The following is a 12,470-nucleotide window of genomic DNA, read 5'->3' on the forward strand; positions in this document are numbered from 1 at the left end:
ATAATCAGACCTCAAATAGGTCTGACTATGAGACTAAGATCCAGATCCCCCGGAGCGATGCAGGGGACCTGGATCCTCCTGTGTTATGCCCCCCCAACTTATCGGTGCATCGGAGTTCCCGGTGCTTAGTCCGGGCAGCATGTAGAGCTCTATGCGATTCGCGCAGACAACAAAATATTTTTCTCAATCATAGCTTTTATTAACAAACAATTGTTCACATAGTTTACATGAATTAACATTTACTGGTAAAACTTTTTTCCTATAGGGTCGTCTTATATTCAGGCTTTTTCTTTTTTTCCTAAATTAATATTCAGATTTTGGGGGGTCGTCTTATAATCAGGGTCGTTTTATAATCGAGCAAATATGGTACTTAAGATTTCTTAAGACTTTTTAGTTGCCTTAAAACCAAAACAAACAAAAATTAACTTACCTAGAAATATTCCAAGAGAATAACCTTTCCCACCAACTTCTTCTGTCTGATCAGGATAAAGCGGGAAACACACTCCATTTTTTCCATAGTAATTTCCAAAAAAGTCCTCATTCCAAAACGGGGTGATTGCAATAATAAACCCAACCACCCATATGGATAGAAGGATTAGTAGAGTCTGTCGCCTTCCTGGTCTAATATTACTGAATGGAAATACAATGGCTAGGTACTTTTCAAGAGTCAAGTATGTCAAGAGTAGTACAGAAACTTCTGTAGACAGCATTGCAAGAAAACCCAGACTCCGGCACTGTATACTTTCCATCCAGAGCAATGCGTATTTCTTGTACTGTCCCCGGTATTTAACATCAAAAACTCCAATAAAGAACAGGTAAACTCCCATTAGACAATCCGCACCTGTTTCAAACCAGATTTGTGCATTAGGCATGGCAATACTCAAAAATATTTGGTACAGAACATATATGTGCGCTACTTTTTTTTGGTATCTTTAAATCGAATTGTTTAATTTTTTGTTAAATAAATGGTCTTATTTAAAAATAAAAAAATCAAATAAATGTATGAAATGTAAGATTATGAGTCATAATGACTCCGCACACTGTAGTGTGTAAATATGGCCCTGTTTTTATCCTTTAGATGTTGTATAATACAGGAGAGGTTATTATTGCGCTATTTACTAATCTGCCACTAACACAACGCCACATCCATCTGGGGCACTATCGCTCCCCGTTCTCCATACTTTATGTTTCCGTTTGCGCCATTGCCTCTAGCTTATGAGCAGGGCCCTCTTTACCTAATGTGTCGGTTTGCCTTGAATAGATGTATTTTAAGAATTTTATATAAATAATTTAAATAATACCTTTGGGCAAAAGTCACCACCTATCATACATTTGTGGCATTCTTTTTGTGGTCTATAAGCAATCATTTGTCATATCCCTATGTTGTTACTCATTGTCATTTTTAACAATTACACAATTCATTTATTTACAGCTATAATTATGCACAGCAATCAACCCTATCTATGATAAGATTTACAAGAGCAGTTTGGCTGATGATCTGGAACATAACCCACATTTTTGTAGCTATATATTTTTCTATTGAATGGTATACCTAGCCCGATGCTTAGTATACTTAATGTACAAGAAATGCATTTCAAAGCATTCAGAAATATTTCCCTTGATCTTTTCTCTACTTACAGCATAAAACCTTTATTGACATGGTATGTGTCTTATTCTCCGACTGAATCAACGATCTCATTCCAATCACAAAGATGTTTCCAAAGCAGGTAACACAAGCGATGACCCAGACGAATACACGGAGGATGGAGTTGGCTAAAAGGTTCTCGAAGGTTGAAATCCCATCTGTTAGTGGAGTGCATACTCGCACGTGAGGGGCATATGAGCAGTATCTAAACTTCTTGAAATATCTAGATAAAAGGAAGTACAGATAAATCGATTTCACATATTACAACTGTGTATCCACAGACTTCATTATACAGACCTAGGTTAAGCCAAACATGGTGGATCACAATAAAATTTAATTGCATATTTTCTATTTTGTCTCAAAAAAAAGGTATCAACCGCAATTAACCCCTTAATGACAAAGCCCATACATATACGGGCTCAAAATGCATTGTTTTCAATGGGTTTAGGGACCGTCCATTGTCCTTAAGGGGTTAAAGATAGACTGGTGATGTTTCTGTAAATAAATACGTTAGTGTTACTTACATGTGTGATAAATTCTTCATCGGCTGAAACATTCTTGTACTTATATTCGGAATTTCAATGTTTTCCAGATCTCTAAAAATAATACCAATTTTCCATTAATGTTAATAACACGTCTAACAGCAAAAATAAGTTGACAAGGAACAAAAAACGTTACAGAAGTGAACGGTGGAAGCAACTGTTTAACAATTAGAGTTTATTTCAACATTCATTATATTGTAAATAAAAGGGTGTTGACTTACAAACAAAAATGACATTAATTGGTAAGAAAAAAGTGGCATTTTCTGGACAATTTCCTTAGAACAGAGACCTGTACAGACGGATTTTTTAATATTATTATTTGTATATTTTGTAATAATATTATTTCTGACACTATTATGTATGTGTATATCTGTAATTTTCTTGAGAGTTATTGTATATAAAGTGTAATGAGAGAGTCCTCTGCTTTGTTGTAGATATCTGTTCTCAGGCAAATAACCCATAACCAATACTTATCACAAGATGGCAGCATAAGACAGGTAGAGCTGCCTTCATTCAAAAGAATGTATCATATGCAAAATATAAAATATATCACATAAGTTTGTTATACCACATGGTTTGTGATACCATTCATTTGCATCATATAAGGAATATGTATTTCTAAGACTGTTTGAGTCTGAAGTTAGATATGTTCCTATTTTATGACTTTTTTAATGAAATTATCTATTTTTGGACATGTGCGGACTCTGGAAGATGTTTCTGAGAGTCGGAGACTTTGTGCATAAGTTAAATTCCCCAAAACACCAGCAGCAGGGCTGACTTTAAGACAACGCAAAAGCACCAGTTGCTCATGTGCCAAAACAATATGCTGGGCTAAGCTAGATTTTGATTTTAACCAAAACGAATTTTATGCAAAAATGTATTTTTTCTGGAACTATCAATATGTTTAGGGTGATATTCAGGGAAATATCCTGTTTGGTAGGGTTTCAATAATGACATTGGCTATGATAGACTTATTTTATTAGAGCAAAATGGCAGGTTTGTTTGGAAATATACTTTATATTTATTTTTTATACGGATTTAGCGGGACATTTCAAGGGACGAATAATCCTGGGAGTAGGACTCTGGACCACGTAAGATTATCCTGCAAATCCTGTCGTAATACTCGAGGGACCAAACCGTTTTGGTCTGTGGTCTAGTTCCATGTGACAAAGGCTTTACGTGCACGTATCTCACAAAGAAAGAAAACGTGTTCTCCAAACCTATAAAGTCATTAAGCTTTTAATTAATTTGAATTACTTTAGAAGTAAGGTACCTATGCAACCAGATGAAGCCACTATGTGAGGGGCAGATGACTGATTGGGGTATGTGTTACTTTGTAGCCGGCTGTGCTTCTTTTGAATATTTTAGGTCCCAGTCCACCTTTAAAGTCTTAATTATGCACTTGATTCTTCTTTTGAAGTACTATCTATGGCAGAATAATAAATGAATTCACATTGTGTTACCACTAGCAGGGATGTTCTGAAAATGGCATAAACTTGGACACTGCATATTTAATACAATCACTCATCTTTACTCACAACGATTGTAGATGCTGCATCATTTCAAACTGGTCAACATGAAGAGAAATTGGATTACAACCAAGATTACTGTAATAAAAGGAAACTAAAATAAATAATAAAAGACGTAAAATAAAAAAAAAAACAAAAAAAAAACACCAAAACAAAGCATAAGATATATGCAACTTTTACTCTCATGAAACATCTTACGGTATACGTTATTCTGGAGATACAATGTGGTAAATCTTAATGTAGAATTCTAATATGACAATGACACTGTTGGTAAATAAGTGAAATGTGTTCAATTTTAACACCTAGAAATAAAAAAAAGAAAATAAAAAACAACAAATTGCCCAATGTTACTTACAAGTAGCCTGGTACCTAGAATTGCGTTTACAGTTGTAGGCAGAGCATTAATATATTGGGGTTATGTATAAAAGTGGTCGTGGACTATTTTACTAGGGGTATAAGACCACATTTGAAACTGTGCAACTGGATTTTCAGGGTAATTATAAGGTCCAAACTCATATTTCATATTACAAATTCTACAATCAAAAACACAGTCAGCCTGTCTTGTCATTTGAAAAAATATCGCAAACATAGCAATGGGCTTCAGACTTCACTAGATTTTTAATGATGTAATGATGTATGATGTAACAAAGGTGATGCTTTGCAAAACATATGCAAAACTTTCAGATAATTGTTTTAGCACAAACATCCTAGCAGTAAGGCTCCATGGAAAATATAACTAACTCTAGAACGTCACAAATTAATCAATTTGCTTAAACAGAGTGATACATATACATCGAGATATTGAGCTAGTCCTATATGCTGTCTATAAGCTCGTTTAACAGCATCTTACAGAGGAAATTTATAGTGCCTAAGTTTTATTATACGCATGAAACAATTGCAAATTAAGAGAGATGCCAATAAAGTTAATCTCAAGTACATAATTGAAATAATTATTGCTATATATTGTGACCAACTAACTAGCCCTTCTAGGCAGTGTGATGAATAACAATGGGATTTTAAGTGGATTTTAATATTCATTTCACCAATAAAATAGTAATATAGTATAGACTTACAGTTTTTGCAAATGCTTCAGTTCTTTAAAGCTGGAAAGAGGTACTCCTCTGATAAAATTACTTGATAAATCTCTATAAATTATAAAAATAAACAAACTTCAGTTTGGTTACCTATGATAATTTATTGAAATATATTTTTGAAATAGTTTTTGACAAAATCTCTTGGTTTTCTATATGTTTTGGGCTTTACATTTTGTATTTCTGAGCGCTGACTTCACTTCTTGGGAGATTATGTAAGCAAAGAGAATGGGAGTGAGCTATGCAGAGCTGCTGGACCCATCGGGATCATATCGTAAGGATCAGTGGTGCTTCTCCCGGTACAGGACCGACCCTCCGGTGGAGGTAATCCTTGCGGTGATTGCAGAGGTGGACCAGCTCCGGATTAAAGTATATGAATGGCGTGCACAAGAGCTGTTCGATCTCGAAAAACAGCCTATTCCAGAGACTGTGGCAGCGGATGGGACTGCGGCACCAACCCAGCCGAAGAGCTGAAATCAGAGCAGGAGAACCAGTCCGGGACTGGTGGAACCTGTCATCCCTCCCCAGTGCCAGATCCCAATTCAGGGAGCTGAGGATATTGTCCTCTCTCCCCAGCGGCTGACAGAGGGCCCGCAAGATGATACAACCAGTCCATCTCCCCAGCGACAATGGGAGCACCAGGGATGCAGGCGGCATCACTCCACATCGGCTGAGTAAGTACCCGGGAGATGGTGCTGCCGGCCCATCTGCCCAGCGGCAGCAGGAGCACCCAGAGGCTGGCCGACTCAATAGATCCCTTAGCACCAGCTGAAGCACTGGCAACAGGACAGAGTACCGCTGACCTCTGCCCCACAACTGCAACAGCTACAGGAATCCGGGAGGTGCGTCAGCCGGCCCATCAAGCCAGCGACAGCTGGAGCACCATGGAGGGGATACAGGCAGTATCACTCCACAGCGGCTGAGTACACTCCAGGGAGAAGGGGCAGTCGGCACTTCTTTCTGGCAGCTGCTATGTTCATCGGGAGAGGAAGAGGTTGGCTGGGTGAGCACTGCCCTTGTAGGGGCAACTAGGCTAGGGTACCAGTTGGGACTGGATGGACTGACTAACTTCAAAGTCAACCCGTCTGCGGTCTCATCCTGTGTTAGTCTCTTTGTGAAGGGGGAGAAATGTCACGGAAGCCTCCGTGCCATGGGCTCTTGGAGGGGACTGAGTGCCAGCCTCCTTCCTACAGACTATGGGCCCTGGTACAGAGTGTCACATTTCCCAAAGTACAAGAGACTCTAAAGACTGTGGAGCTTGGACAGATTTGGGGTTCCTGCATTTTGGGAGTGCAAAAACTGAGCTGTGTGCAAAGGAGGACCTAATGGAGAACTTTGTGTGGTTTGTTGTGTATATTGTATGTAAATAATCCCTTGTACTGTTTAAATACTCCTGTGTTTCCAAATAAACAGAGTCCTATTTTCACCTCAAAATGAGTTCTGTCTGATGCTTGGGGTGGGCTGCTATGATCCTATGACAATAGCAATACTGTAGCTAAGCTCCGGCTAGCCACAGTCCCCCCTTCTCTCTACAACACTGGTTCTGTGTGGTGCTGAAGGGGTTTATCATTGGTTTCTCAGCAGGGGGAAGCAACGTTTGGCGGGTGTACCCAGTCGGAGTACAGGGCATCACGTCACACCTGCCATTTGCCATTTTTTCATAGGGATAAAAGTTGAGGCAATTTTTTAATTTGCTGCAAGAACATCATCATGTTCCATCAACTTTTCCCATCAACTCTTGTTACTCTGTTAGTTTTTTCTCTTGTGTTTGTAAATAAATTGATTTAGAGATTCCTGGACCTAGTCCCAACTAGGATACCCAACAACCATTCCATGACATAGACTCTATTAAAGGAGAGTACTCAGAGGTTGGGCAGACTGGATGGGCCTACTGGCTCTTATCTGCCATCACTTTCTATGTTTCTATGAGGTTCTGGTGGGATTTCATCCAACTAAAACCTGGCGGTTTTAGCATCCCTCACAGATTTTAAAATGAAATGCAAGAAGAACCAACAGTACGCAAGTTACACCATCGGGTCATCTGTCATCAATTGGTGCTGTATGTATATACTGTATACTTTGTATAATAATCTAACTTATTTAAGAAGTTGTGGTTTTGAGTGATCTTTGGTCATGGAAATGTTTAGATATTTACACGAAACAAACATCTAACAAGTTCAAGAAGCAAATGGATGTTTTGGAGCATTTCTTACATTTCTGCTAAACTTCTTAAAGAAGAGAATGTATTTTCTTTCACCACACTGATCTGGTTTCCTCTTAAGAACCTAGGGGAGACATAAATATTACACAATTAAAGAAAAGCTCCAACTACTATCATCCCGTTAAAAGCTGATGTAAAGAAATGATCATTTCTGTATGTCCATCCTCTCAAGACCTCGAAAAGTCAGCGAGTTCTGTCAGTGAGCGTTAAATGTACTTTCAAGAGGAATCTCTATTTCTTGGGGTTGAATGAGTTGAAATAGAGGCTTTTATAAATCATTTAACACTTTAGTTTATGAGCCACAGCAGGACAATCTGTTTGAAAGAGTCTTTTATCTAACTTGTTTTCTCAGATGGAGACTATTCCCCACCGGGTGAGGTTGCCAGTGTGAAGCACAGCCTGCTTGGGAAGTGAAGGTTATCACTCAGACATTCACACCCTCCACCTGGGGCAATCCTCTGGTGAGGTTACATATGTGTACACATAGTATTAAGCACTGTATCTACAACCCTAATGGCTAGTTATGTTATTTTTGGTTATAACAATTATTAAACTTTTGTGCTTGGGGAAACTGTACAAATGTAAAGGACACAGGGGGTAACATCTTACTCTATGACTAAGCTTACCATCAATTAGGAGGTTGAAGGGAAAATAAGATAGAAGCGAGGGACAGCATGAGTGAGGAGGATCTGATGTGGAGAACTCATCAGTGTGGGGACGAACATAAAGTTTCTTCTGGATGCAGGATAAGAGTATTAAGAAGGCTAGGTTGTATGCTTCTCCGAATAGGTGGGTTTTTAGTCAAAGTTACAGTAGGTATGGAGGAGTCTGACATGATGCAAGTCTAAAAGGGAATATCAGTAGAAGAGAGGTGCAAATTGTGTTAGGAATGAGAAGTGTGGCTAGGATATAAGACCATTAATAAAGGGGTGTAAAGTTAAGTACGCTGTAGATCAGGGTCAGGCATTTAAATTTTGGAGGTCTTTGAGAGCCAATTAAAGGACTTGCACAGTGGGGCAAGACAGGAGACAGCATGAGTGAGGAGGTCGGTTAGTAGAGAGGTGCGATAAATATTTCTTAGGTGAGGGTAAGAGGATTTGGTGAGTGTCTGGATTTAAGGGACAAAGAAGAGATCAGAGTCAAGGGCAACATCAACGCAGAAAATCTTGGTCTGTTAGTGGATTGAGGAATTCTCAACAGTGATTGAAAGGTCCGGAATTGTGGCCTGTGAAGGTGGGGGGTAGCTAGAAGCTTTGTCTTAGTGATGTTGAGCTTCAGGTAGTGGGATGGCATGGAAGCTGCAATTTCAGAAAGAAAGTACAGTATAATGGTCGAGTAGAGAGTCTGAAGAAAGAAAATGGATTATGCAAGTAGAAGTTAAACATTTCAGGAGAATGGAGGGGAGAAGGGAGACAGGGTGTTAGTTAAATGGGGACTTGCAATTTACTGCACTGGAAAGAGAGGTTAGAAGACGCAGGAGATAGAGATGTGTTTGTGTTACTAGAGCCATTTACCTTTGTTACTAACTACAGTACCACATGCTGTTTGGCAAAACATATCTGCAGCTTGATTTCAAAAATGCAGAAAGCACAATTTTGTTTTTTTCTTGAAAACTGGCACTAAGGACATAATTAACCACTTTCTCCTCTGATTAAAACCTTATAGAATCATAAATGATATGTTTTAATTTGTTGTACTTTAATGGTAACAGCAGGATTATGGTTGCTGTGGGTTCCTTTACACACAATGCTGGTCATAATTAGTATTGCATCCGATTCATAATCCATTCTCTTTCAAGCTCCAAGAGAGCTTTTATGAAAAGTGCCTATCCAGTGTCAATACGCTGAAACAAAATTTGCTCTTGTGACTGAACACTTGATTGCCAGCACTAAAGTATTCCTCTTATAGATACAATAATTAACATTGGAACACTCTTGACTGTCACGACAACGGATAATTCTGAAAAAATGCTATAATTATACTCAAAAAGTACCAAAAAGTCATGCTGATCATTTTTTATGAAAGTTTACACTGGGAAAAAAAAGATTGGTGCCGAAGGGCAATAGCATAGGAGCTCCTGCAAACCTTGAAGTTATTGCATACAATTCATGAATCATTGATTTATTTTTATTTTTTTATTTTTATAAGCTCTTTGTGAAAGAGACATATGCGGATAGATGAACAGATGCTATAGAGTTAAAATAAGCACGATCTTTATAATATAAAGAGAAAACTAAGATACACGACATTAAAAAGATACAAAAATGACAGATCTCTTTGCATTGACACACTTACACGTAATACAAGATACTTACAGTACTGTGAGTTCATCACATGTCACAAAACTCAAATTGCTCAGTGTCTGAATGTGGTTGCCTTCAAAATCCCTATAGAAAATTAGATGGAAATGAAGTTTAAATGTGAGCAGATGTGTTCTGTGCTCATTTAGCCTAATTTTAGGTGGCTTTCTGAAATATTATTTAAATCCAGTCTTCCCTAAAGTACTGCTGGAAAAAAGGATCATACACATAAATGCTAGTAAATAATTAAAATGAACAACTTTCTGTCTCTTTTTTGGAGTTAGAAGACGCAATATACTATGGAAATGATAGAACTGGGGTATAACCATGAAGAAATAATTAACTATAAAAAAAAAAGACAGAAAAAAGTTTTAAATCGTTTGTGCAGTTCAAGCTGATTTTTCTCTAAGTACTTACATCCAATTAATGAACGGCATCTGGGCACACAACCTTTGAGGAAGAGCCTCCAATGAGTTGTTTATCATTGACCTACATTGGAATTAAAGGCAGCAGATAACATAAACTGCATAGAAAATGCTAGACGGATAGATAAAACATATGACAAACGCTAGATAAAACATATGGAAAGAAGCAGGCAGAGGGTGATTCACCAATGAGTAAATCGCACCTATCCTTAAGAAATATCGCAAACTTTCACATTTGCATTAGACTTGTGCAATAACTACAAGTCATCTCCCCTCGCTCTCTCACACACATTTTCTGGGAGGGTTGTCTGTTAATTGAAAGATGTTACTTTTGTTGGAGCTAGACAGGCTTAACCAAGCTGTGATTGGCTTTTGGGCAATGATCCCAGAAAATGTGGTTAAGGGTAAAAGTGGATACAAGCATTCATGAGTGCAATATCAAGTATTAGCAAATGCAGAGTCCCCAGGTAACAATCAAGGTCAGGCATGAATGCATTTTGTGGCCTAAAAACTAATGAGCCACATACGAAATTGTGCCCAGATGACGTGAAGACGTGAAGAGTTGTAGTAATAATATTAACAACTACTAAGGCACAGACATCCCTGTTTACTTTTCTTTGACAACAAAGTAAAACACTGGCACAAGAGGCCTGGGGTCAGCCACAAACCAGCCCCATATGTACACATCTTTAAACACCAAATTTAAATGGTGCATGTCTGTAATACAGAACACCCAATAATGATTTTATATATTTGGTAGGACAACATTTCTTGTGCCCCTATCTATAATCAAAAAATGAATAGACACAAATACAGTTTGTTAAACACACAAAACTGCTATACAAATAGACGAATAATACTTACAAGAAGAACAATGAATCCAGGCCAGTAAAAAGCTCTTGTGAAATTGTCGTTATTGGGTTCTCATCAAGGATTCTAAATGAAGAGTTTAGGATATTAGCGTAAATACAGGTTTGTCTGCTTTACCGAGGCATGGGGTGGTCTTGGAATATATAACATATCAAATTTACGTTTCCAGTTAATAATATTTGCCCTGTTAACACCACAACAGATGCAAATATTACGAATTACTTGATATATCAAACAGTAAACATTGTTTTGTTATTTGTCCTCATTTGTATAGTTTAGTTCTAAGAAATGTTGTGTTAAATGTATGAATGTGGTTCCAAATGAAATGCATACTTAGAGTTAGAACAAGAGGTCCTAATCTACAACTAGAGGTTTAGAGGGTTAATAGGTAATGTAAGCAAGTTTTACTTTACTGAAAGGGTAGTAGGTAAATGGAACAGCCTCCCAGCAGAAGTGGTAGATGCTAATACAGTGAGGGAATTTAAAAATGCATGGAATCGAGATAAGTCTATCCTGAATCTAAGACAAGATCAAGAGTAAGGTCTCAGTTTATACATTAAGAAAAATGGGCAGTCTAGGAGGGACAAATCATTCTATGTTTCTATTATACAAGATGCCTTGTGGGTTGTAATTATATTAACTATAAAGTTGATCAAAGCAGAGTAAAGCGTAGAAACAAAAATAAAGTCCACCATGCTGTACCTAGAGTAAGTTTCAACTGTTTTAATATTAGTAGTTGTGCATCTCACAAGTCTGGGGCAATTGTGAATGTCATCATTCCTTTGTATAGTTTCCTGCCGCAAAACAATATTAAAAGTGCATTAAAGAAGCACATTAACGCGTTTGTAAATGTATGGTAATTGAGCCTTAAGTGGATGGAAAATGTTACAGAAATATGTAAAGCCTCTGTGTTTTATATTATTAAAACAAACGCTAGGGGCACATCAAACTGGCTGTAACCTATATTGCAGAAAAAAAGTAATTGCTATATCTAAATGTTTTATGAAGCTGACATTCTTTCTGCTAATAACCGCACACAATGGCCTGGCGTTTCCCCCCATTTACTTTATACCATTTGTTTTACATTCACGTTTGAACAAATGGCACCTAGTTAAGCAGAACTGAAAATGGACAGACTAGACGGGCTGTCAAATTTCAATGTTTCAGCTGTTGAGTTTTCAATTATTTTGAAATGATAAGTTGATAAAGTATAATACGGGGCCTAATGTGCGGATTGCTACATGGACTAAAAGACTTAAAGGTAATGCAACTGCTGCAGCACATTAACCACGCTGGCAAAGGGCAGGGTGGGGGATTAATTGCCCCAGCGCAGCACTTATTTGAAGAGGTTAAGCCGCTATGTGAAGTTCTTTTCTTGTTGTGAGTTTTATTTTCAGTTTTACGTACAGCAGTGAGGATGTTTAATGTAAGAAGGGGATTAGGATGCACTTATACTCTTACTGGATCCTTTATGTTCCTTTTTTATGGATTTTGTATGATAAATGGCCAGGACAGGATGACTACAAGACGTCAAATGTCTTGAGAGTTACTGACTCACTAGCCTAGGATTTCCCTCGTCTGAAAGTTACCAGCCCCCTCCTTCAACAATCTTCTAAATAAACTGACTTAAAGGGGCAGATAGTTCAGTATTTCTTTTACTTTTTTGCCCAAGTACCGTACTCATCATGCTTTTTTAACCAAGTACCTCAAACTGTTTGATTCATACATTCAAGTACTGAAATAACCCCTAGTATACCAAATGCGTTAGAGCTTTGCTCTATAGATACGACTTTGCTTTTAATTTCTAGATCTGTATACTAAAAAAACAAATTTATACGTATATATAT

The 12,470-nt window shown here is 37.7% G+C and overlaps 1 protein-coding gene across 1 annotated transcript in view; it reads right to left on the reverse strand.

Annotated features, from left to right (window-relative positions):
• The window catches only part of RXFP2 (relaxin family peptide receptor 2), a 92,971-nt gene that overhangs the window by 1,697 nt on the left and 78,804 nt on the right, over positions 1–12,470 (reverse strand). The window contains exons 8-16 of the mRNA XM_053456370.1: positions 10,618–10,689; positions 9,746–9,817; positions 9,344–9,415; positions 7,021–7,092; positions 4,790–4,861; positions 3,726–3,794; positions 2,170–2,241; positions 1,639–1,868; positions 431–841 (exon numbers count right to left, since the gene is read on the reverse strand). Of these exons, the coding sequence (XP_053312345.1) occupies positions 431–841; positions 1,639–1,868; positions 2,170–2,241; positions 3,726–3,794; positions 4,790–4,861; positions 7,021–7,092; positions 9,344–9,415; positions 9,746–9,817; positions 10,618–10,689 (1,142 nt within the window). The remainder of the gene's footprint in view (positions 1–430; positions 842–1,638; positions 1,869–2,169; positions 2,242–3,725; positions 3,795–4,789; positions 4,862–7,020; positions 7,093–9,343; positions 9,416–9,745; positions 9,818–10,617; positions 10,690–12,470) is intronic.

The sequence above is a fragment of the Spea bombifrons genome, chromosome 2, assembly GCF_027358695.1.
Source record: "Spea bombifrons isolate aSpeBom1 chromosome 2, aSpeBom1.2.pri, whole genome shotgun sequence".
Lineage (NCBI taxonomy): Eukaryota > Metazoa > Chordata > Amphibia > Anura > Pelobatidae > Spea > Spea bombifrons.